Genomic DNA, 21667 nt, shown 5'->3' on the forward strand with positions numbered 1-21667 from the left:
CCTCTCCCCTTTCCTTTTTCCTTTTTCCTTTTTCCTTCTTCTGCTGAGGACTGAACACACACATCGCAAACACTTTTTCAATTTTTTAAAAAGCTTACTCATCTTTATTTTATGTGAACTGGGGTTTTGCCGGCATGTATGAACTGCATGAGGATGTTGTATAATCTGAAACTGGAGCTGTAGACAGGTGTAAACTACCATGTCGGTGCTGGGAATTGAACCTGGGTCCTCTGGAAGATCAGCCAGCGCTCTTATCTGCAGAACTATCTCTCCAGCGTCACACTTCTTGGAGTCAGTGCTGCTATGCACCCACAAGCTGTGGTTCTTCTCCAGCCGCTCTGACCTACTCCATAGCTGCTTCTACCCACGTTTCCCCTCCCTTCGAGCTTTGTCTCTTTTCAGACCAGTCTGAGGGGGTGATACCGCTTTCATTTTCCCTTTCCCTTTCTGGGTCTTGAATTAAACCGATCATTGCCCTTTTTAAACTACCTGCAAGTGTTTGTAGGACAGATGAAGTAAGTTGAAAATGTTTTCAAATTATCTTGGGGGCCAGGCATGATGGTGCATGCCTTTAATTCCAGCAGTTGGGAGGCAGAGGCAGACTGATTTCTGAGTTTGAGGCCAGCCTGGTCTACAAAGTGAGTTCCAGGTCAGTCAAGACTGCACAGAGAAACACTGTCTAGAAAAACCAAAAAAAAAAAAAGAACTTCTCACCACCCAATTCTGGAGTTGAGTGTACTACACACCACACCACACCACACACACACACACACACACACACACACACACACACACACACACACACGTGCACACATACATGCCCACTTCTCTTAATACAAACTCACTCACCAAAACTATTTGTGGGAGCCAGTTCACACCTTTCCATTTTCCTTCTTTGGTTCTCTTCCCATCCCAAGCACAGACCATGTGGATAAAAACAAGTAGATTACCCAATTTCACTCTGCCCACCTCTAACCCCTCTGTGAAATTTTCATTTTTGCTAGAATTCCCAAGTTTTGGCGTCTGATCTTCTATAGTATCAGAAGTAGGGAGGTCGGGGCAACAGCACACATTGTAAGGATGAACGTCACTCCTCTGTGGCAGCCATGTTCCCAGGTATCAGAAATAAGCAGGCTTTGGACCAGGCTCTCAGGTCTGAGTTCTCCTGTTCCTGGCTTGTCCTTCTGATATGAAGATACCCTTGGCCTGCAAACGAATCCTTTTTGTTAGAAGTGCTTGCAGAGGCTGTTCCAGGGAACTTACACGGGAGGTAAGGAGCTACCCACAGTGGCTCTCTCCTCCTGTACCCTGGGGGTGGAACATGAGGGACATGTGTCTTTGCAGTTCCACTGCTGTGCTGTGAAGTCTCTGTCGTGTGCTTGGCAGGACCAGCTACACATTTCTGGTTTTAGCAGTGTGTTACTCCCAGGGACTGAAAGGCAGACATGTTTACAAGTTGAGAGCATGATGTCATAGCATTCCTGGAGAAAGCAATTTCATTCATGATAATAAATCATGTATCACTGCTACTATCCTACAGTATCTTTGTCTCTTTAAAAATCAGCTCCGTTTTTCCAAGGAAACTCACATTAGCTTACAAAGTAGTACGGGGCCTCTGGCCTATCTCCCGGGCCAGCTTGCCTGCTGTAGCCTTAGCCTTTTGTAACAATTTCCACTTCTCTCCTGCTTTTTCTCTCTCTCCTCACTTAAGGCCTCCTTTTCTCCCTCAGCCACACAGGCAGGCCCCTTTCTTGTTTCTTGGCCTTTATCCATATTTAGCTCTTCTTGGATACAAACATTTAACTGTTTGAGGCTGAGATCTGCATGTGAGAACATATGGTACTTGTTTTTCTGAGCCTGTGTGTGTATCTTTTTAATAAAGCTCTGAGTTTTTCTTTTTCTTTTTTTTTGATTTTTTGAGACAGGGTTTCTCTGTATAGCCCTGGCTGTCCTGGAGCTCACTTTGTAGACCAGGCTGGCCTCGAACTCAGAAATCCGTCTGCCTCTGCCTCCCGAGTGCTGGGATTAAAGGCATGCACCACCAAGCCAGGCTGAGTTTTTCTTTTTAAAGTAGTAACAATTTAAGTTAGTGCCTCGATCATGCTAGGCATGTACCTTAGCATTGAGCTATATTTCCTGACATTCCCACCTCAACTTTTACTTTTTATTTTACTTAATTTTTTAAAAAAGTTACATATATTTGTGTGTATGGTCTCTGTGTGTGCTATGCTTGTTGTGTTTTATAAAAAGATAGAGAGAGGGAATATGTTTGGTGGATGTGCAGTCAGGTGTGGGGGAAGAAGGCACCTCTGCGGGCTCAGTGCTGACACATCCCCCTCCCCCCTCTCCCCAGGGACCAGTCACAAGAATAGTATAGTTAGTATAGTATAGAATAGTATAGAATAGAATAGTTTATTCAGGGCATGGGGAGGGGAGTTGAGACGGTAGGAGAGAGAGAGAGAGAGAGAGAGAGAGAGAGAGAGAGAGAGAGAGAGAGAGANAGAAGAAGAAGAAGAAGAAGAAGAAGAAGAAGAAGAAGAAGAAGAAGAAGAAGAAGAAGAAGAGAAGAGAGAAGAGGAGTGGAGGATGGCCATGAGCACGTGGAGAGAGGGGGAGGGGAATGGGGAGAGAGGAGGAAGGAGCAAGAGGTCAGAGCTAGAGCAAGAAAACAGGAGAGAGAGGAGGGGCCAAGCAGGCCCTTTTACTGTGAGTCAGGCCCACCTGGCTGTTGCCAGGTAACTGGGACTGAGCCTAGGAGGAATAAGGAATGCTAACAATGTTGGCTGAGTCTTGAAGTCAGAGGTCAGCTTGCTTTTTCCTTCCATCACGTGGGGCCTGGGGCATCAAACTCAGGTTATTAGGTTTTGTGGGCCATGCCTTTTCTGAGACAGCCTTTCTCTGTGTAGCCCTTGCTGTCCTGGAACTACACTCTGTGTAGATCAGGCTGGCCTCGAATCGAGAGATTCTCCTGTCTCTGCCTCCCGAGTGCTGGGATTAGAGGCTTGCACCACCATTGCCCAGCTCGTACTTATAACATTTTATTTTTATTTTATGTATATGGGTATTTTGCTTGCATGTATGCCTGTGTACTACTTCTGTACTTGGATCCCACAGGGACCAGAAGGGGGACCCTGGAGTCTCTGGCACTGGAGTTACAGGCCCTTGTGGCAATTCACCATGGATCCTCTATGAGAGTAACAACTGTTTTTGACCACTGAGCCATCTCTCCAGGTTCCCTACTTTTTATTTTGGAGATAGACCCTCTTGCTAAGTTGGGCTAGGCTGGCCCAAAAGTGATCTTTCTCCGTCATCCTTTCTAGTAGCTGGGATTTCAGCCTTGTACTATCCGGGCCAGTTAAGGTAAATCTTTGGGAAGTACTTTTAAGCATCAAACTTAAAAGTCAGCTTCTGTTTTTCTTTCTTCTCTTCTCTTCTCTTCTCTTCTCTTCTCTTCTCTTCTCTTCTCTTCTCTTCTCTTCTCTTCTCTCTTCCTTTTCTTCTATCGTCTCCTTTTTTTCTCCATCTCTTCTTTCTTTAAGACTAGACTTCACTATTGTAGCCCAGGCTGGCCAGGAACTCTAAATCCTTCTGTGGTAGTCTCCTAAATTCTGGGACTACAAAGATATGCCATCCCACTCAGGTTTGTTTATTTGCTTATCTATTTGTTCTCTATTATTTAAAAAAAACACTTAGCACTTTTATATTTCTGGAACCTCATGTGCAGAATGCAAGGAGAGTAATTTGGCTTTTTCCAGATGGACAGGCTCTTCCCCCAGGACTGTTGAGTTACTAATTATTCTGCTCTGTGTTCTGTCGATCTATTGTTTATCTCTTTGCTATTATCACAGCTTTGGTCACTGTGACTTTGGAGGGACACTCTGCTGCCTGGTAGGGCAAGGCCCCTATTAGTGTCTCTTGAATTTTGTTTTCAATTATTTTCTCTCAAAGTTTCTTGGCCCTGTATGTATTTAGTCTCCTAGATAAGTTTTAGAATCAACTTGTTCGTTTCTAAGATGTGTTGGGATGGTATTCAAACTGTACTGAACTGACACCGTTACAATCCTAATTGGTCTCATCCGAAGCATGATTTGTTGTCACTGGCCAGGTCACCAGAAGGTCGGCCCAGTTCTTGCTTTCTTCTGGATTTTGTGCACTCTCAAAGCGTGTGCACTTGTTTTTGTAGCTTTGGTGACACAGGATTTTCTTTTTCCCTTTGATTAAAAAAATTTTTATAAGTAGCAACTTACAGAAGAATGTAACTTAGGCAAGAGAGGGAGAAAAAGAGAGAGAGAGACTTCTTTGGAAGGCAGCCAAGGCCTTGCCTGCAAGCCAAGGACAGAAAGGGGAGTGGGCCTCTCAGGGAGGATGACGGGCCTCGGCTGTTTACTCTCTTGCTGCTTCTTTAGCTTAGCTTTCCCCTCCCCAATGCAGTTTTGCTTTTTTTAAATTTTTCTCTTGTTCACTTATCTGGAAGCTCGGCAGTGTAGGACAAACCTGAGTAGAGAGAGGGGCTACCCATATGAATGGAGGATTTTCACACAATAACTGTGGACCATGGAAGCCAGGCCAAAAAGCAAAGGTGTCAAGGCAGCACATCAGAATATAAAAAGAATGAGTTTTGGTTTTATGTTTTTTGTTTGTTTGTTTGGTTTTTTGCCTACAAGAATTTGACTTGATAAAGTTGACTTGATTGTTATGGTTCCTCCCCCATGGCCAGCTTCAGGTGATTGATAAACAGGGATTGACAGTTGCCATGTAATGGGATTATCAATTGCACAAAATATCCCAGATCCATGAGATGGTATGTAGGAAGTTTGTTCAGGCTAGAGAAGCCTTCCACCGCCTCTAAAAGTGACTGACTCCAACCCTACTCTTTAGACTTTTCATTAAAAGCGAACACTTGCATGTATGAATGTTTTGCCTGAATGCCTCTACACCATTTATGTGCAGTGCCCATGGAGATGAGAAGAGATTGTACAACCACCTGGAACTGGAGTTACAGATGGCTGTGGGCCGCCATGTGGGTACTGGGACTTGAACCCATGTCCTCTGGAAGCCTAGCCAGTGCTCTAATTCACTGAGCCATCTCTTCAGTCCTACAATGCATGTTTAACTTTCTTGTGTTAGAAAGGGGTGTTTCATAAAATACATTCCCCTCCTAAGCCTAGCTATTCACTCCATACTAAGAAATGTTTTCATAATATAGACCAGAAGTTGATGTCAACTGCCAGACCAGGAGCCAGGGTAAAAACTACAGTGGTGCTGGGCAGTGGTGGCGAACGCCTTTAATCCCAGCACTTGGGAGGCAGAGGCAGGTGGGTTTCTAAGTTCGAGGCCAGTCTGGTTTACAGAATGAGTTTCAGGGCAGCCAGGGCTACACAGAGAAACCCTGGCTCGAAAAACAAAAAACAAACAAACAAAAGCTAGAGTGCCAATTTGGAAGCTAGAAAACTCAACAGTCTTGCTTTTGTTACTTACTGAATGATCTTTGCAGGTAGATAACCTAACTTCTGTGCATATATTTTATTTTCAAACTTAGAAAAACCACTTTTAGTTAGGTGTACTGAGATGTAAATACAGTTAAAAACAAAAAAACAAAAAACAAAACAAAAGCAGGTTCAGGTCATTACCAGTGACTAATTTTTGTTTTTGAGATAGGCTCTCACTATGCAGCCCTGGCTAGCCTGGAACTCACTATTTAGAACAGGCTGGCCTTGAACTCATTGAGATGCTCCTGCCTCTGCTTCCAGAGCTCTGAAATCAGAGACCAGGGACCAATTTGAGAGTGTGCTAAACCTTAAGGAAAAATAAAAGTCTAGAGACTGAGGACTGTGACAGCAAAGGGGGGGGGGTTAAGAGTGGCATCCCTGCCAGCCTTAGCCCTTCTGGCTGATATAAAAGAACTTCTCAAGGAGGACAGAGGACAGCTATGTAACTGGAAAATCAGTATTTGTTTTGGATGAGTTCTTTTCCTTCTAATACAAAATCCCATTTCTCCAAGCTCTGCTTCCCCGCCCAGTCTGCAAACAAGGAGTCAGGTTTCTCTCTCTGCCGAAGGGGCCACCCAAAGCCAAGCTAGACCTGGGGCCCCGCTAGGGGCTTAATCCCGGCTAGTCCCGTCCTACTGACACATCGGCTCGCCCAGGGCGTGGCTTCCGGTAGCGAAGGCACGCTTTCCGGTAGGTCCTTTGCCTTCCGGGGCGGGACTTCCTGTCCTAAAGGAGCCCGGCTGCCAAAGTGATTGGAGTGTGGATTTCGCGGGCCCCTGGGCTCCCGAGGCCCAATGCTTTTTGGAAAAGGGGTCAGAGAGATCGTTCTTTTTAGCTGATGGTTACTTTTTACATTGCGCGACGCCTCCATTTGCACAAAAGCTCTGGGCTTTTGTTGCCCACCTGAGGCTCTTCCGCTTCCCTTTTCCCCAGGCTCCGCCCCCAGCGTCCCGTGGCTATGACGACCGCTCGGCGGGATTCAGTAGTGTGGAAGCTGGCGGGACTTTTGCGGGAGTCGGGTGAGTGGACTTCTGGCTTATTTGGTTGGGAGTCCTGGGTGTGTTCGATACTGTCCAGAAACGCCGGGAATCACCGAGTCATTGCCGGCGGGGTCACGAGGTGCCGGCGTCTTCTCTTCTGGGTGTGTTCCTTGTGACGCGTTGTTTACAGTCATGCCTTTGACAGTCTAAACTCTATCCATCTCTCATAGCACTTAACTCTCCAGAGAGAAGGGATCATTAATAGATTAAACACTTGCAGACAAGAACATAATCACTTGTACCGAAAGCCAAGTATAAGCACCTTAGACACCAGAGATTTGGAGTGAGACCCACATAGGTTAGTCCCAACCCTCAATCAGACTTGGATAAGTTTTTAGACCCTCAGTATTCTTCGAAGTTAGGTTAGCATAGGGATTGTATTGAACGCAAAAGATAGCGGGATTTTAGTTAGCTTATTTAGTGCAGTGCATGCATGCATAATAAGTGTTCAAAAGATAGTGTTACTATAGTTGCTTCCCCCGTGCCTGGGCATGGCAAAGATCACTATGTTGTTTGTTATGTGGTTGCCATCATCAGCTAAATGATCACAATCATGATTCTTTGAGAGCTGGGGATATATTTCAGTAGCAGAGCATATGTTTAGCATGTACAAAACTTTAACTTATAATTCCTAGCATCCTCCCCACACACACAGAAAGGAGAGATTCTTCTTTGAGCCTCGGCTTTCCTATCTGTAAGGTGGGGTTAATGGATGTCTTTAGGAGATAAGGATGAGATCTAGATGAAGCAGCAGTCATTTGGCATGTGTGACTTCGATGGCATTAGTGCTCCATATCTATACACTCCCACCATGGCATCCTTGGAGTCTCTTGATGGCAATTCGCTTTCTGGTTTGCGTTAATAATTACTCCCATGCTGTGCCTTTTCTAGACTTCCAAGGGACACCTTGAATTATGTGTGTGTCTATACTCACTGTCTAGTACATAGAAAAAATCTCTTTGTAAGGCTGTAAGATTTATTATTCAGCAAAGATCTGACTTGGCTCCCAGGCCCGGAATCGTAGAGTTCATGAATATGATTGTGGGGATGGAATCGCGTTGTGTCTTGATTATGGTGGTGGTTGTCATAATCTACACTAACAGAATAGAACTGACACTATAACTAGTATATCAACACCTAATTTTCTGGTTTTGATAATTGTACTATAATTCTGTAAGTTTATTTGGGGAAGCTGAGTGGAGGGTGTAGGAGATCTCTGCTATTTCTTGGTATCCCAAGCCAGCCTTGAAATTATGATCTTTCTGCTTTAGTGACTCATCCTATGGAATTATATATAGGCATATGATGTTCCTCCACCTGACTTCTGCAATATTCTTTGATTTCTTGATTTTTCTCCCCCCATCCCCCTGAGACAGGGCCTCACTTTGTTGTACTGATCTGGAATTCACAGAGATTCACCTGCCTCTGTCTCCCACATTCTGTGATTAAAGGTGTGCACCACCATGCCTGGTTTCAGAATATATTAAAAAATATTTCCACAGTTATTATAACTGTACTTTCCTGATAGAGTGATAAGTGGGGAATATATCTGAAAGACGACCTCGCGGGCCTGATAGTCTTATTAGGTACAACAGCTTTATAGACTCGCTGTAATGGACAACGACATGCATTTCGATGTTGTTTGAGAATTTCTACAAATGTGCATGTCATTCTTGCAACCAGAAAAAGACAGAAAGAACAAATACTCTCAGCCTTTGTGTAAAGTGGGTGGTTGCAGTGTGGAAGCGCAGGGGTGTTATTTCTTTAAATATTTTTATTTTGTGTGTGGAAAGCATCTTTGTGTCAAGGCCAGAGGACAGCCAGGGGCCTCATGTTTCAGAAGCTGTCTACCTTGTTCTCTGAGAAGGGGCTTGCTGATTAAGTCGGCTGGCTAACCAGTGAGCCTCAGGGATCTTTCTGTGTCTGCCTCGTCAGTTCCCACCACTATGTGGGCAGTGGAGGTCAGATTCAGATTCGCCAGCTTTTTCAGCAAGTCCTTTATTGAGTCATCTGCACAGCCCCCAGAGGTATTGCTTTGCGAAGGCTTGCTGGGTAAAGTTGATCTCCACCTTGGCAGTAGAAAGGGATGTATCAGGATGAGAGAGAGCTGTGAGCCAAGTGGGCTATGTTTTCAACTCTGTAAGTAGCCTAGGCTACTTTCTACAGAGTAGAAAGCAAAAGCATTTGGAAAAGTCTCTGGGAGACTTGTAGTAAAACAAATTTCTGGTATCAGGCTGAAAGGCTAGGAGTTTTGTTCAGTTGCTTGTTTAAATGAGGGAACTGTAGAAGATGTAGAAGATGTTTGAGCTGGGGAGGAGGTAGACAGTTTGATCTCTCAGTGGAATATATCAAGTACAGAGGAGAGTGGGTGCATTTCGGGGGCCCAGAAGGAAAGACCTTTCATTTTGTCCTTGTCTCCGTTTGCCCTTCTTCCTGCAGGCGATGCGGTTCTCTCTGGCTGTAGCACACTGAGCCTGCTGACAGCCACATTGCACCAGCTGAACAGAGTGTTTGAACTGTACCTGGGGCCATGGGGCCCAGGCCAGACAGGCTTTGTGGCTCTTCCCTCCCACCCTGCAGACTCACCCATCATCCTCCAGCTTCAGTTCCTCTTCGATGTGCTGCAGAAAACACTGTCACTCAAGGTCCCAGGAGGAGCATGGGGACAGGATGCGCAGAGAGCCCTAGGGAGTGATGAAGGCAGGGGTTGGGATGGGGTGTGAGAGGGCTCTGAGGCTGGGAGCCAGATGATGTCAGTGATGCCTGCTGATGCTTATGCTGAGGAAGTGGCACAGAAGCAGGGGAGGCTGCCCTGCCTTGCTAACCTGAATGTTCCTTTTTCAGCTGATCCACATTCCTGGTGTTGGCCTTCCAGGGCCTATCAAGATTTTCCCCTTCAAGTCCCTACGGCAGCTGGAGGTGAGGGAGTGTTAGAAGGTATAGGTGGGCAGAAACTGTTTCGAAGGAGCCTCTTGGGCTGAGGACAGAGAGATGGCCTCTTTTGGTGGGAGGTCATGTCTGAATGTCCCATTGCTCCTCAGTGATCTTTTCCATTAAAACTTCCTTACCTGTAGCTGGGCTTTGGATGGTTTCCCTCCTCCCCATCAGAAGTTAGGGATGAGGCCTTTGCCATCTTTGAAGCTTTGCTTGCCTTCCTCCTTTTCTTAGCTTCGAGGAGTCCCTATCCACAGCCTGTGTGGCCTCCGTGGCATCTACTCACAGCTGGAGTCCCTGGTTTGCAACAGAAGCATCCAGGCACTGGAGGTAAGGAGGCTGAGCGCTGGCCCTGATGTCTTGTCCTGATAGATTGAGAAGACCAAGCTTCATGTGCTCCCCTCCTCTGTCCTGTGTGACACCACAGCCCTCTACACCTGTCTGTGTGTTTACAGTCACACCAAACTGTATATCGGCTAGTGTCTGTTTTTCTATGGTCTGCATATGGTCCCCGTAGTCTGCTCTTTAGGGTGTGGAGTCTCCAGGTAGAGCCTGGTCTATATGAGTGGGGGACTGGAAGATAGAGCATGCATGGGGAGAAGGCAGAGAGTGACATGTAGTTATGCCTGTTCCCTATTCAGGAGCTCTTGTCAGCCTGCGGTGGGGATCTCTGCTCTGCCCTCCCCTGGCTAGCCTTGCTTTCTGCCGACTTCAGCTACAATGCGCTCAGCAGTTTAGACAACTCCCTGGTGAGTGTCCCCCAAGGGAAGGTGCCTTTGGGGTGAGAAGAAGGGTCCTTTGGAGGGAATGCCATCTGTCTGTCAGATACCCTTGTGTGAAGAACCTTTCTGTGCTTGCTTTGTCAATCTCCTTCAGCGTCTCCTGTCGGCTCTCCGCTTCCTCAACCTGAGCCACAATCATCTCCAGGACTGCAAAGGCTTCCTGATGGTAAGACCGAACTGCCTGATTGCTGATGGACTTGGCCCTTAGATGGCTCCACTCTCACTCACTCTCAGATTAGCTTGTGCTCCACATGGCTCTTGGGCCTAGGTGGAGGCACATCTGCGAGCTGGTACTGTGTGTGGGTTTCTCCTCTAGCACACAACAAGGTTTGGAATATCTGGATGAATTGGGGGAGTTAGTTAGTTTCTTTTTTTTTTTTTTTTTTTTAAAGATTTATTTATTTATTATATGTAAGTACACTGTAGCTGTCTTCAGACACTCCAGAAGAGGGAGTCAGATCTTGTTGCAGATGGTTGTGAGCCACCATGTGGTTGCTGGGATTTGAACTCTGGACCTTCAGAAGAGCAGTCGGGTGCTCTTACCCACTGAGCCATCTCACCAGCCCCGTTAGTTAGTTTCTTGCTTCATTCACCTGTCAGGTATACATCATAGCAGTACCTGTGAAGAGTACCTATGTCACTTAGCCTAGTGTGTGGCCCAGAAGTGATAGATTCCATGATGGTGACAAGCCCTTTGCCTGTGGCCTTTCTGTCCTCCATTAAAGATAAATGGGGCTGAGTACTTGTTAAAGTGGAGGGAACTTTCTTCAGTGAGGAGTCACATCCTAGACTGAGGAGGATTCAAAGTGCAGTGACTGGAGAGTGAAGGAGTGGCAATGGCTTGGGTGTCATCAGCACTCAGGGAACTGGGAATTCTCAAGTCAGGAAGGGGCGCTGGGTCCACACTGAAGTGCATGGGTTTTCTCATTGACTGTACTGACTGGCTAGGTAGGTCCCCCTTGTCCCTCAGAGGCTGGGAGACAGACCCCTTGGCCCAAACAGAGGATCTCCTTGGTGGTGCTGAGTGTTCCTCAGAGCCTTGTCTTTTTCCAGGTGGGAACTTAAAGACTGGAGTTACCATCTAGGGGTGTAGCCTGCGACTGTTAGGGATGTGCTAGTGTTTGCTCAGGTCTTTCAGTGCAGGATGGAGGAAGTCATCTGTGTTGACATTGCAGTTTCTGTAGGCCAATGTGGATTTGAGAGGATAGCACAGAGGGCCCTGCCTAGAGCTTTGTTGAGTTGAGAACCTTTGTCCCCTCACCCACTGCCAGGATTTATGTGAGCTGCACCATTTGGACATCTCCTATAACCACCTGCGCTTGGTGCCAAGAGTGGGACCATCAGGGGCTGCGCTGGGGACTTTGATACTGAGGGCCAATGAGCTCCGAAGCCTTCAGGGTGAGTAGGGAGTGTATTGGGGTGGCTCAGGTTGGCCTGGCCGTCTAGAGCCTCATAAAGACTTAGAGATAGGGCTGTGGTGAACGATTTCTCCTTCTGCCTCTGTCCTGGGCACACAGAATACCATATCCCTTACCTACACCATGTCCTCACAAGGCCTTTTCCTTCTCTCCTCTGCCATAGGCCTGGAGCAGCTAAAGAACCTGCGGCATCTCGATGTGGCCTATAACCTTCTAGAAGGACACACAGAGCTCGCACCATTATGGCTGCTGGCTGAGCTCCGTAAGGTGAGCCACGAGTGCTTAATGGGTCTGGAGCCACCTTCAGATCTGGCTCTCCTTGTGCCTTTACATAGGGGGCATCCAATGCCTACGAGGTCTCCTTTCTGCCCTCAGCTCTATCTGGAAGGTAACCCTTTGTGGTTCCACCCTGCACACCGTGCAACCACCGCTCAGTACTTGTCACCACGGGCCAGAGATGCTGCTCATGACGTGAGTGATTATCCTGTGTCTGTCCCTGAGTGAGAGGCCAAAGTCCCAGTCACTCTATGGTGCTGTGAGTTCTTGAAGTCGCTAGTGATGGGCTCCATCTCCAGCCTGTCCTCTCCTTTGTCTTGCACAGTTCCTGCTTGATGGCAAGGTTTTGTCCCTGAAGGATCTTCAGGTCAGTCGAGTGGGGGTGGGATGACATGAAGGGAGGACAGGGTAGGAAAGTCTTTTGGTCAGTGGAAGCTAGGGTCCTCCTCTTGGTTAGCTCCATCATGCAGACCCCTTCCTGTCATCACACAGCAAACTTCAGACTCTTCAGGGCTTGGTCCTGTGATCCAACCTCTGTCCTGGCCAGTGGGGAGTACCACTGAAACCTCAGGTGGCCCTGAGTTGAGTGATAGCCTCTCCTCAGGGGGCATTGTGACCCAGGCCCCGCTTCGTAAGGTTAAGGTGAGTGGCTTCTGCTGGTTTGTACCTGGGCTTGTGTGGTCTCTTTATGGCACTGTGGGTAACTCAGTAGACTAGCAACAGCAAGGCCTTGTCCTTGTTAGGACTTGGCATTTTTTGGTAAGTCAGGTAAGTGGCCATGGATGGCCAGGCTGGCTTTTGTAGATCTCCATCTCTATCCAAACCAGAGCCGAGTCCGTGTGAGGCGGGCTAGCATCTCTGAGCCCAGTGACACAGACCCAGAGCTCCGAACTCTGGACCCCTCCCCAGCTGGTAAGTTGACCCTCCCTGCTCACTCCCTTCCCACCTCCTTCCAGACCTCTCTAATCTCGATGTTGCCTTACATGTTGGCATCGGAGGAGAAACTTGATTTTGGGGTGGTGTGGATTATTGCGGAGGGCCCCTCGGTCTGTTGTCCTTTTAGTTTAGCCCAAAGAGAGATCTGCTTCCAGGCAGCGTTCTCCTAAGGAACATGGATTTTAAAGGGTGCTAAAGATTCTGTAGTAAAGAGATTTATGGCTACAACCATTTGGGGAGCACAGGCTGCAGCAATGTGAAGCAGGTTTCTTCCTACAGCTCGTCTCAGACCTGAGATGTGTGGCCATGGTTGGGAAGCTCCACACGTTTTGTTTTGTGTGTGGTCCAGGATGGCTTGTGGGCACAGTATTCCATAGGACGCTCCTGAGGACATTCTGTGGAGGGGAGGCCTATTGAAGAGGAGCCAGAGAAAGAGGCTGGGGTCAGCCAGGGTCTGGGTGTGGCCTCAGCTCTACATCCTCCTCCATCTCAGGGTGGTTTGTGCAACAACACCGGGAACTTGAGCTGCTGGCCAGCTTCCGGGAGCGGTTTGGCTGTGACTGGCTGCAGTACAGGAGCCACCTGGAGACCATGGGGAGCCCCCCTCTTAGCACCACCAAGACTCTTGCCCTTAGCAACCCTCCTCTGGATGTCCAGAACCTGGAGACTGTATGTAGCCCTCCAGCCATAGGGGATGACACTAAGGAATCACCAGAGAAGGTGTCAGAGGAAGGCAGAGTGGAGCCAGAGCCCCAGGAAGAAGAGAGGGAAGAACAGGATAAAGAAGAGGGACCGAGAGAGGACCTGGAGGAGGAGGAGGAGGAGGAGGAGGAGCAGAAGGCAGTGGAAGGTGAGAGGCCTGTGACCGTAGGGCTTTAGGGACATGGGTGTCGATTGGGATGTTAGAGGGACTGCAGAGAGGCCAGGCTGGGTAGGACACTCACTCCCTGAGGCCCTGAACCCTTTGTTCACTCCAGTTCTCTCTTGGTCTCTCTGCAGCCGAGCTCTGTCGCCCCATGTTGGTGTGTCCCTTGCAGGGACTTGGGGGTGTGCAAGGCAAGGAGTGCTTTCTCCGGGTCACTTCCTCCCACTTGTTTGAAGTGGAACTCCAAGCAGCTCGGACTCTGGAGCGGCTGGAGCTACAGAGTCTGGTGGCAGCTGAGCTAGAGTCCGAGACTGAAACCCAAGGAGAACCAGTGTCTGAGGTGAGTTGTGGGGTCAGGTGCTTGGGAAGGGGTTCTCGGCTTTTCCGGAGTCATCGTTGGGAACCTGCTGGCTCTTGTGTGCCATGCATTGGGCCTGGGTATTTTCCATCTTCTCTCATGAGAACTCCATGTCAAGGAGGGGTGTGTGCAGGGCAGTTGTGTGTGACTAGGGAGGGTGCTAAAGGATGTACTCTAGGCAAGGGCTTCGTGTCAGCACCAGCATTGTGGGGTCCAGAGTTCCTGTTTTTCTCCGAGCTCCGTGTAGCCCAGACCCCTTTTCCTCTGCCCACTGCTGTGTTCTCCTTTCTTCCTGCACAGGGCTCAGGTCCATCCCCCGGGGCTCCAGTTCTTGTCCTTCGCTTTTCGTACATTTGTCCCGACCGGCAGCTACGTCGATATGCTGTGCTGGAGCCGGAGGCCCGTGAAGCCGTCCAGGTGATGGAGGCCAGAGGCAGGCGGGGAGGCTGGAGGGAGCAGGTCCAGGCTGGAGGGTCAGAGGTTGGCCAGGTGGGTCCACCTGTGCCCAGCTAGCTGCCTTCTGGCCCACCTCCCTCAGGAGCTGCTTGCAGTACTGACCCCATTCACCAGTGTGAAAGAACAGCAGCCTGGGGCAAACAAGGACCCACAGGGGGCCAGATTCCAGTGTCTGCGTTGTAGCTGTGAGTTCAAGCCAGAGGAGTCCAGATTGGGACTGGAGAGTGATGAAGGCTGGAAGCCTCTGTTTCAAAATACAGGTACCAGCTGTGGCCTTGGCCTCCCTGGCCACCTAGCTCTCCCACTGCAGGGAAGGTGTCTCTGAGAGGAGTGTGGAGAGGGAGCCCAGGGGAAGAAGGTCTTAGGAGAGTAGGGGCAACTGTTTGGCATAGGGAAGAAATACGACTGCCTGCTGCATTTAACAGCAGAAATGGTCCAGTAAGAGTCTGGAAGTGCTGTTCTGTGAGTGTATGTAAACCTGCTCTTCAGTTTTTCATCACTTGATGGCTTTTGGTGGTTGTGGGTAACATCTCGGGAATAACAAAGCCTACTGAGCACTTAGTGCAGCGCCGGGTTACCATGTGCCTGCCCTCTGTTAGGTGAGCTGCTTTGCTGGTTGGCACAAGTTCCTTCCTTGACTGACCTTGTAAGCACTTGGTAGGATGCGGCACCTTATGGTCTCTCTTTGTGTTCTGATCTTGGGATTGTTCCACTATAGGCCAGTCAAACAATAGGGCTTTGGAGATGATGAAGAAGGAGGGGAGACTCTGGATAACAGCTATGTGAAATGTACAATTTTGATCAGCCATACTTCTTGGCAGCAGACATAGCAGGACCAAGTTATTTTTTTTCCAGAACAATACCCCTGTGTCATTGTCTATTGTGAGCCTGCTCTGGCAGGCCTAGTCACATAGGCAGTGGGCCATCACAGCTCTTTCTGGATCTTGGCTATCTCCATAGGTACTGTGGCTTCTGCATTGGTAGAATTTCTCTTTAAAGGTTTTGATGTTTCAAGAACAAGTCTTGGCCTCAAACTTGAATGTACCTGAAGCTGTCCTTCTCCCTCCCTCAGCCTCTTGAATGCTGGGATTACTGATGTGTGCTACCTTGCCCAGCTTTCTTGTGAGATTTAAATATGACAATAAAGCACCAAGCATAGCTCCTGGCACAAAACAAAGGTCCTTCATATATGGTAGCTACTGTTATTATCTCCAACTACATAGGTGTGGGCAGGGTGTGTAAGCTAATTTAGTTTTTTCTTTATTTGCAAAATGGGGTATGAAAAGTTTTAATGGAGCTGCCACATAATAATAACATTGATGTGGGGGCTAGCACATGCCTAGAGTGTTGTAGCCACATAGTGTCTCTCCCCTCATTGTTGATCCACATCCTTCATTCTTTACCTGCATCCACTCACCCATCCTGCCGACTCCTTGAGGTAGACGTGATTTTTCATCTTACAGATAGTAGTCAGGCTCACAGCACAGGTCCACGATTATCCATCTATAGTTAATCTGCTGATTTTGGTCTTAATTTTTGTTATTATTATGTGTGTGTTCCTGTAGCTGTGTGTGTGTGTGTGTGTGTGTGCACACGCGTGCGCGTGCACATGTGTGGAGGCCAGGGACCAACTTGAGTGTCCTCCTCAGTCACTTTCCACCAGAGTTTTTGGCATAATCTCTCACCGAACCTGGAGTGCATCAGTTTGTCTAGACTGCCTGGCCAATGAACTCTAGGGATCGGCCTCTCTCTTCCCCTGAACATTGGGAGGCTCACATACATGACACCCCACTGCTTTTACCTGGGGCCTGGGGATCTGAACTCTGATCCCCACTCTTGTGTAGGATGTACAGTGTGGATTGAACCATCTTCCTAGCTCTTGATTTTGGTTTTTCAGGAATTTCTAGTAAAGTGCTGCTATGCTTGATAAAGCCAAGGCTATGGGAGGGGACCAGAGCAGGACCTGGAAGTTAGAAGATAGGATGTATTTTTAGGAGGCTGTTGGCCATGGGCTAACTTGACTCCTGGGGATGGGGAGAGGCAAATTAGAGACTATGCTTAGATATGGGTGAGGGTGGGATGTTGCGAATGCTGGCTGTGACTGGAGCTAGAGATTGGATCTGAGGAAGCTGGATGGTGGCAGGGAGTATTGTGAACTTCATGCTTTTAGGAGGCTTACAGGGTGTCTGTCTGTCCCTCCAGAATCTCCTGTTGTATGTCCAAACTGTGGGAGTGACCACGCGGTTCTCCTAGCTGTGTCTGGGGAAGTCCCGAATAGAGAGCGGAACCAGGAAGAGCAATCAGCAGATTCTGCCTGTGACCTCGCTGACCACGGTGGCTATCCCAGCAGGCCTGATGGCATCCCACCTCAGACATCCATATCCCATGGCCATAGCAGCTGGAGTCTCAGCCCATGTGAGTATGGGTGGAACAAAGTGGAAGCGTGCTTGGGGGAGGGATGGGCACCGTGTTAAGTTGGAGCTGTGGCCTCCCGGAGCTAGGTGGTGACCCCTTGATTGCTCATAGCCCCTGGATGCTCTGGTTTTCGCTCTGTGGACCACCGACTCCGACTCTTCCTGGATGTCGAGGTGTTCAGTGACTCCGAGGAGGAGTTCCAGTGCTGTATCAAGGTCTGTGCCACCCACTGACCCATGGCCCTGGGCATCGAGTCAGATGCTTGGGTTTCAGCTGCAGCAGTGGATAGTTGCTGTGTTTCATGTGGGCATGTTTATTCATCCTTGCAGTTCAGTTGTCTCCATCCAGGTAAGGATAATGGTCCTTGACCTCGAGCAGAGGCTGAGAGCAGGCACCTGTCCCTGCACCTGGCACTTGGTAAATGGGTCCTCCTGTCAGCACAGATATGTGCTGTCACTTCCTCCTGTCAGGGACACTCAGGCCCACCCAACCATGCAGCTGGCTTGCCCTTAGTCACAGAGAAGCAGGGTTATGCAGCGTGAAGCTGCTGTATCAGGACAAGGTCCTAGAGGGGCTGTTTAATCCAGCCTGTGTGGGTCCGTGCTCTAGGAGACCGAAGCTATAGATGTATAGAGGCCCAAGAGAAGGTAGCTTGTGGGAAAGATGGGACAACCAGTGTCCCGGCCTAGAGGCAGGTTCCTCGGGGGAGTCTAGGAGGCTGGGGAACGCTGCCCAGGAGCAGCCTGCTGTGTCTGCCGGGAACATGGATGGGATCTAGGGAGCACCCAGAGGATGTGAGTCAGTGGGGGAATGGTTAAGTTGCTAGGTGAGATAGTCTTGGCTGCGTGTGGAAGAGAGGTTGGAGATGGGGAGAGGATGCTGAGGAGGCCTGCTAAGAGGTGCTTGAGGTAGGTGGGAGGGCGATTGCAGGGCCACAGATAGTCAAGAGGTTCATCATGCAAGGAACCATGGTTAGAATGCAGCTTTTGGTCTGCCTACTGTCTGCTTGGCTTTATTTTCTGCTTTCTCATCAACTTTCCCTTTCCTTAGGTGCCAGTGGTGTTAGCAGGCCACACGGGGGAGTTTCCGTGCCTTGTGGTTGTGTCTAACCACATGCTTTACCTGTTGAAGGTGACAGGGGCCATCTGGTGAGTGTGCCAGGTGTAGAGCTGGGGCCATGTCACAGTCCTGCCAAACCTCATCCCGTCCTCCTCTTAATCTTGGTTCCTTTGCTCTCTCCACAGCGGGCCTCCTGCTAGCTGGCTCCAGCCCACCCTGGCCATTGCTCTGCAGGACCTGAGTGGTGTGGAGCTTGGCCTCGCAGGCCAGAGCCTTCGTCTGGAGTGGGCAGCTGGCACTGGCAGCTGTGTACTACTGCCCCGAGATGCCAGGCAGTGCCGAGCCTTCCTTGAGGAGCTCACTGGTGAGGGAGGGAGGGAGGGAGGAAAGGAAGGGACAGATAAGGGAGTTGAGCTTTCAGTCACGGCTGCTCAGTTTGATGCTCACCAGTAGATGGTCCTGGAACTTCCTGTTCTGTCAACGCTCAGTGGTAGAAGTTTCTGAGGGCCAGAGTTAATGGAGCTTAGCCAGGGTCGAGGCTGAGGTGGAGGACTGCAGAGGCCTCTGAGGGTTTCTGTCTCTGGCTGGCTTTATCCAGGTGTATTGCAGTCTCTGCCTCATACCCAGAGGAACTGTATCAGTGCCACAGAGGAGGAGGTGACCCCGCAGCATCGGCTCTGGTGAGTCAGCAGGAGGTTAGGGTTAGGTGGTGCCCAGGCCTACTCTTGACAAGACTGTAGACATAGTCCCATCCTCGTGCCCACATCTCCCCAGCTGCTCCCTTCCTACCCTGGCTGATTTTCTTCCTCTGTCTGCTGTGATCTCCACAGGCCATTGCTGGGAAAAGACCCTTCTGCAGAGGTGCCCCAGTTTTTCTACCTTCGGGCCTTCCTGGCTGAAGGTAAGGCCAAGTCTGCAGGCGCTTCCCTGGTTTCTATAGCCCATGTTGTCCTTGGCTTGCCCACTATTGCCTCTGTAGTGCCCGTGGAGTAATGCTCAGTTTCTGGCATCCAGACTCCTTGCCCTTGCAGGCATATCCACACTACAGGGTGGGTGTTTTCAGAAGGTCCTTAGAGCCTCAGCTGGCCAGAGACTATAGCTTTGGCATCCAGTCTTTCAGTGGGTGATTGGCTAGATATGTTCCACTCATCCTGTCAAGAGGCCCTGGGCCATTGCTTGGCTGGTGTGCTGGCTCCCTCAGTGTAGAACTGCAGGGCTTTGGGCTGTTAGTGGTCCCTGGAGTTTGTGGAAACATAGTGCTGATCTGTGGCCAACTCTTAAGTGTGGCTCACACCTCTTCTCCAGGGCAACACTGGGACACTAGTCCTGGGGATCTAGGTCCAGCATAGCCTTTCACTGTAGGCATCATCTTGCCTCTCTCTCTCTGCAGGCTCCTCTACCTGTCCTGTGTCCCTGTTGCTGACGTTGTCCACCCTGTACCTATTAGATGAAGACCCTGGAGGGTCCCATGCAGAGTCTCCTCTCCCAGTGGTGTCTGATGAAACCTCAGAGCAGCCTGCTTCTCTGGGGCCAGGTCCTTCCCTGCAGGTCAGGGAGCAGCAACCACTCAGCTGTCTGAGTTCTGTGCAGCTGTATCGCACAAGCCCTTTGGACCTGCGGCTGATCTTCTATGATGAGGTGTGTGTGTGTGTGTGTGTGTGTGTGTCCCAATGTGAGGCCGTGGGTTTGGATAAGCAGCAGGTTTAGAAAGCAGCAGTCAACTGTGGCAGTGTCCTGGCCTTGGAGCCCGGTACTGAAATACCTAGCTGGTGTGAGTTGGTGTGATCAGCCTACCCACACTGTATGCCAACTGGTTGACCTTCACAACTCCAACATGAGGAGGAGGTGCTGTTGTTGGTCCTGTCTTACAGATGATGAAACTAAGGCTCAGAGACATGAAACTTGTGCAGGTCACAAGGGTAGAGTCAGGAGTTGAACCTGCACAGTTCTTGGAATTGATGTTAGAACTCACGTTCCCTACAGCATGGAAGATACAGAACTGTGAACACCAGTCCTCTAGAGCCCTCAGACAGTGTGCTTTAAGGCTCAGATTTGCCCTTTAATGCAGTGTCACACAGACCTGAGGCAGGGGAGGAGGGGGAAGAGCCTTTAAAAGCCCAGGGTGTGGTGTCTTTTCCTAAGACTTTGGACTCTTGGTATGTCTCTCCCTGTGTTTCCCTTGCCTGCTGCTCAATCTACCAGGTGTCTCGACTGGAGAGTTTCTGGGCCCTTCATGTTGTGTGTGGGGAGCAGCTGACAGCCCTGCTGGCCTGGATTCGGGAGCCCTGGGAAGAGCTGTTCTCCATTGGACTCCGGACAGTAACCCAGGAGGCTCTGGACCTGGACCGATGAGGCCTCTTCACTGACTTTGCTGACTCCCCCTGGAGTTGCACTGCCGATGCGATGCCCTTTTTCCTAGTCTCTAGGTCTGGCTGCTTGCCTGGCTGCTGTTGGCCATTGGCTTGGGAAGCTCTAATGACCACAGCTTAAGAGAAGGACAAGAGAATCCATCTGGCCCTTGGGTGACCTGCCTAATAGAGCAGGCTAAGTGGTCAGTGCAAACATTTCTCCAGCACTTACTCTCAGGTATCAATAAAGTTGTTGCCAGGTGTCATGGGTAGTATGTAGAAATGTCTCCCATCAAGCCTGCCATCCCCTAATCTCTTCCCAGAAGCAACCTTGTTTGCACTGAGACCTGTCTCCAGCCCTGCTCTAGCAACGTAGGATTACTGACCCTGATGTACCCAGTCCCCAAGCAGGTTGCGACCTATCCAGTGGCCTTGCATGGGATCACTGCCATTCAAATAGTTGGGTCCCTTAAGATTTTTCATTATTCTTTTTGAGACAGGGTCTCACTGTGTAACCTTGACTAGCCTGGAACTTTCTGTGTAGACCAGGCTGGCCTTGAACTCGTGGAGACCTGCCTACCTCTGCCTTCTAAGTGTTGAGATTAATGGCGTGAGCCACCAGTTGTGAAAAAGTTGTGAACTTCCCCTCTTCCCAAAGTTTACATTTTATGTAAAGACCTGCAATAAAAAGTGAGATTCTGTCATTGCTGGCTCTGGATGTCACCTTGAGCGAAGCACTGTACCTGTCCAGAAATTTCAATGCATATACACGCACATGTGCATATCCCACCCACACCCCCCACACCCCCAAAAGAGCAGTTCAGCTATCAGTGGATGATGATTCTCGGGGTTAGTTTCTCCCAGGCGACGCCCTGTCTGGTCTGCTGGGAGGGTGAGGGGGAAATGCTAAGTCTTAGGACTGGCTGGCCAATGGGAAGTGCCCTTGGAATAGCTGTCCTCTGGTACTGCCTGCAGGGGACCCAGACAGGCCTGTTCAGAGGCTCTCAAAGTAATCTCACCTACTTCTGTTTTGTTCAATGCTGCCCTGAATTTTTAATTGAAGTAAATTAAAACTTCCCCAAAGTATTAGTCCACTTTCTCAGTGGTTTGCACGACACTGTCCCATCTGTGACGCCGAGCTGTCTGAAAGCAGAAAACTGAAGAAAACCTGTTCAGCCTCTGGCCCAAATCTACCCTTTTGCACAGATCTCTTAGCAACGGCAACAGCAGAAACAGGTCACAGTGCAGATAGGACAGAAGAATCTTGCCATTTAGGCTGCAGCGCACAGAG

The 21667-nt window shown here is 49.4% G+C and overlaps 1 protein-coding gene across 1 annotated transcript; it reads left to right on the forward strand.

Moving 5' to 3' along the window:
- Window positions 1-6193: 6193 nt before the first annotated feature.
- Stk11ip (serine/threonine kinase 11 interacting protein) lies at window positions 6194-21462 on the forward strand. The gene is made up of 25 exons (XM_021156128.1): window positions 6194-6301; window positions 6423-6508; window positions 8969-9174; window positions 9374-9448; window positions 9698-9793; window positions 10105-10212; window positions 10340-10411; window positions 11517-11643; window positions 11827-11930; window positions 12039-12134; window positions 12265-12306; window positions 12432-12581; window positions 12767-12851; window positions 13369-13725; window positions 13875-14080; window positions 14399-14515; window positions 14637-14814; window positions 16757-16969; window positions 17081-17184; window positions 18020-18117; window positions 18214-18392; window positions 18627-18708; window positions 18859-18929; window positions 19419-19666; window positions 20231-21462. Exons 2-25 carry the CDS (start codon window positions 6448-6450, stop codon window positions 20378-20380), a joined length of 3225 nt encoding a protein of 1074 aa, XP_021011787.1. The 5' UTR covers window positions 6194-6301; window positions 6423-6447; the 3' UTR covers window positions 20381-21462.
- The last annotated feature ends 205 nt before the right edge of the window (window positions 21463-21667 follow it).

Source organism: Mus caroli, chromosome 1 (genome assembly GCF_900094665.2).
Source record: "Mus caroli chromosome 1, CAROLI_EIJ_v1.1, whole genome shotgun sequence".
Classification (NCBI taxonomy): Eukaryota; Metazoa; Chordata; class Mammalia; order Rodentia; family Muridae; genus Mus; species Mus caroli.

Bases quoted from the DNA above. Each gene is read 5' to 3' on its own strand.
- Stk11ip (XM_021156128.1), top strand. From the start codon at position 6,448: ATGACGACCGCTCGGCGGGATTCAGTAGTGTGGAAGCTGGCGGGACTT. The intron at 10,412-11,516 runs GTAAGACCGAAC...ACCCACTGCCAG, and splicing joins ACTGCAAAGGCTTCCTGATG to GATTTATGTGAGCTGCACCA. The intron at 14,516-14,636 runs GTGATGGAGGCC...CACCTCCCTCAG, and splicing joins AGGCCCGTGAAGCCGTCCAG to GAGCTGCTTGCAGTACTGAC.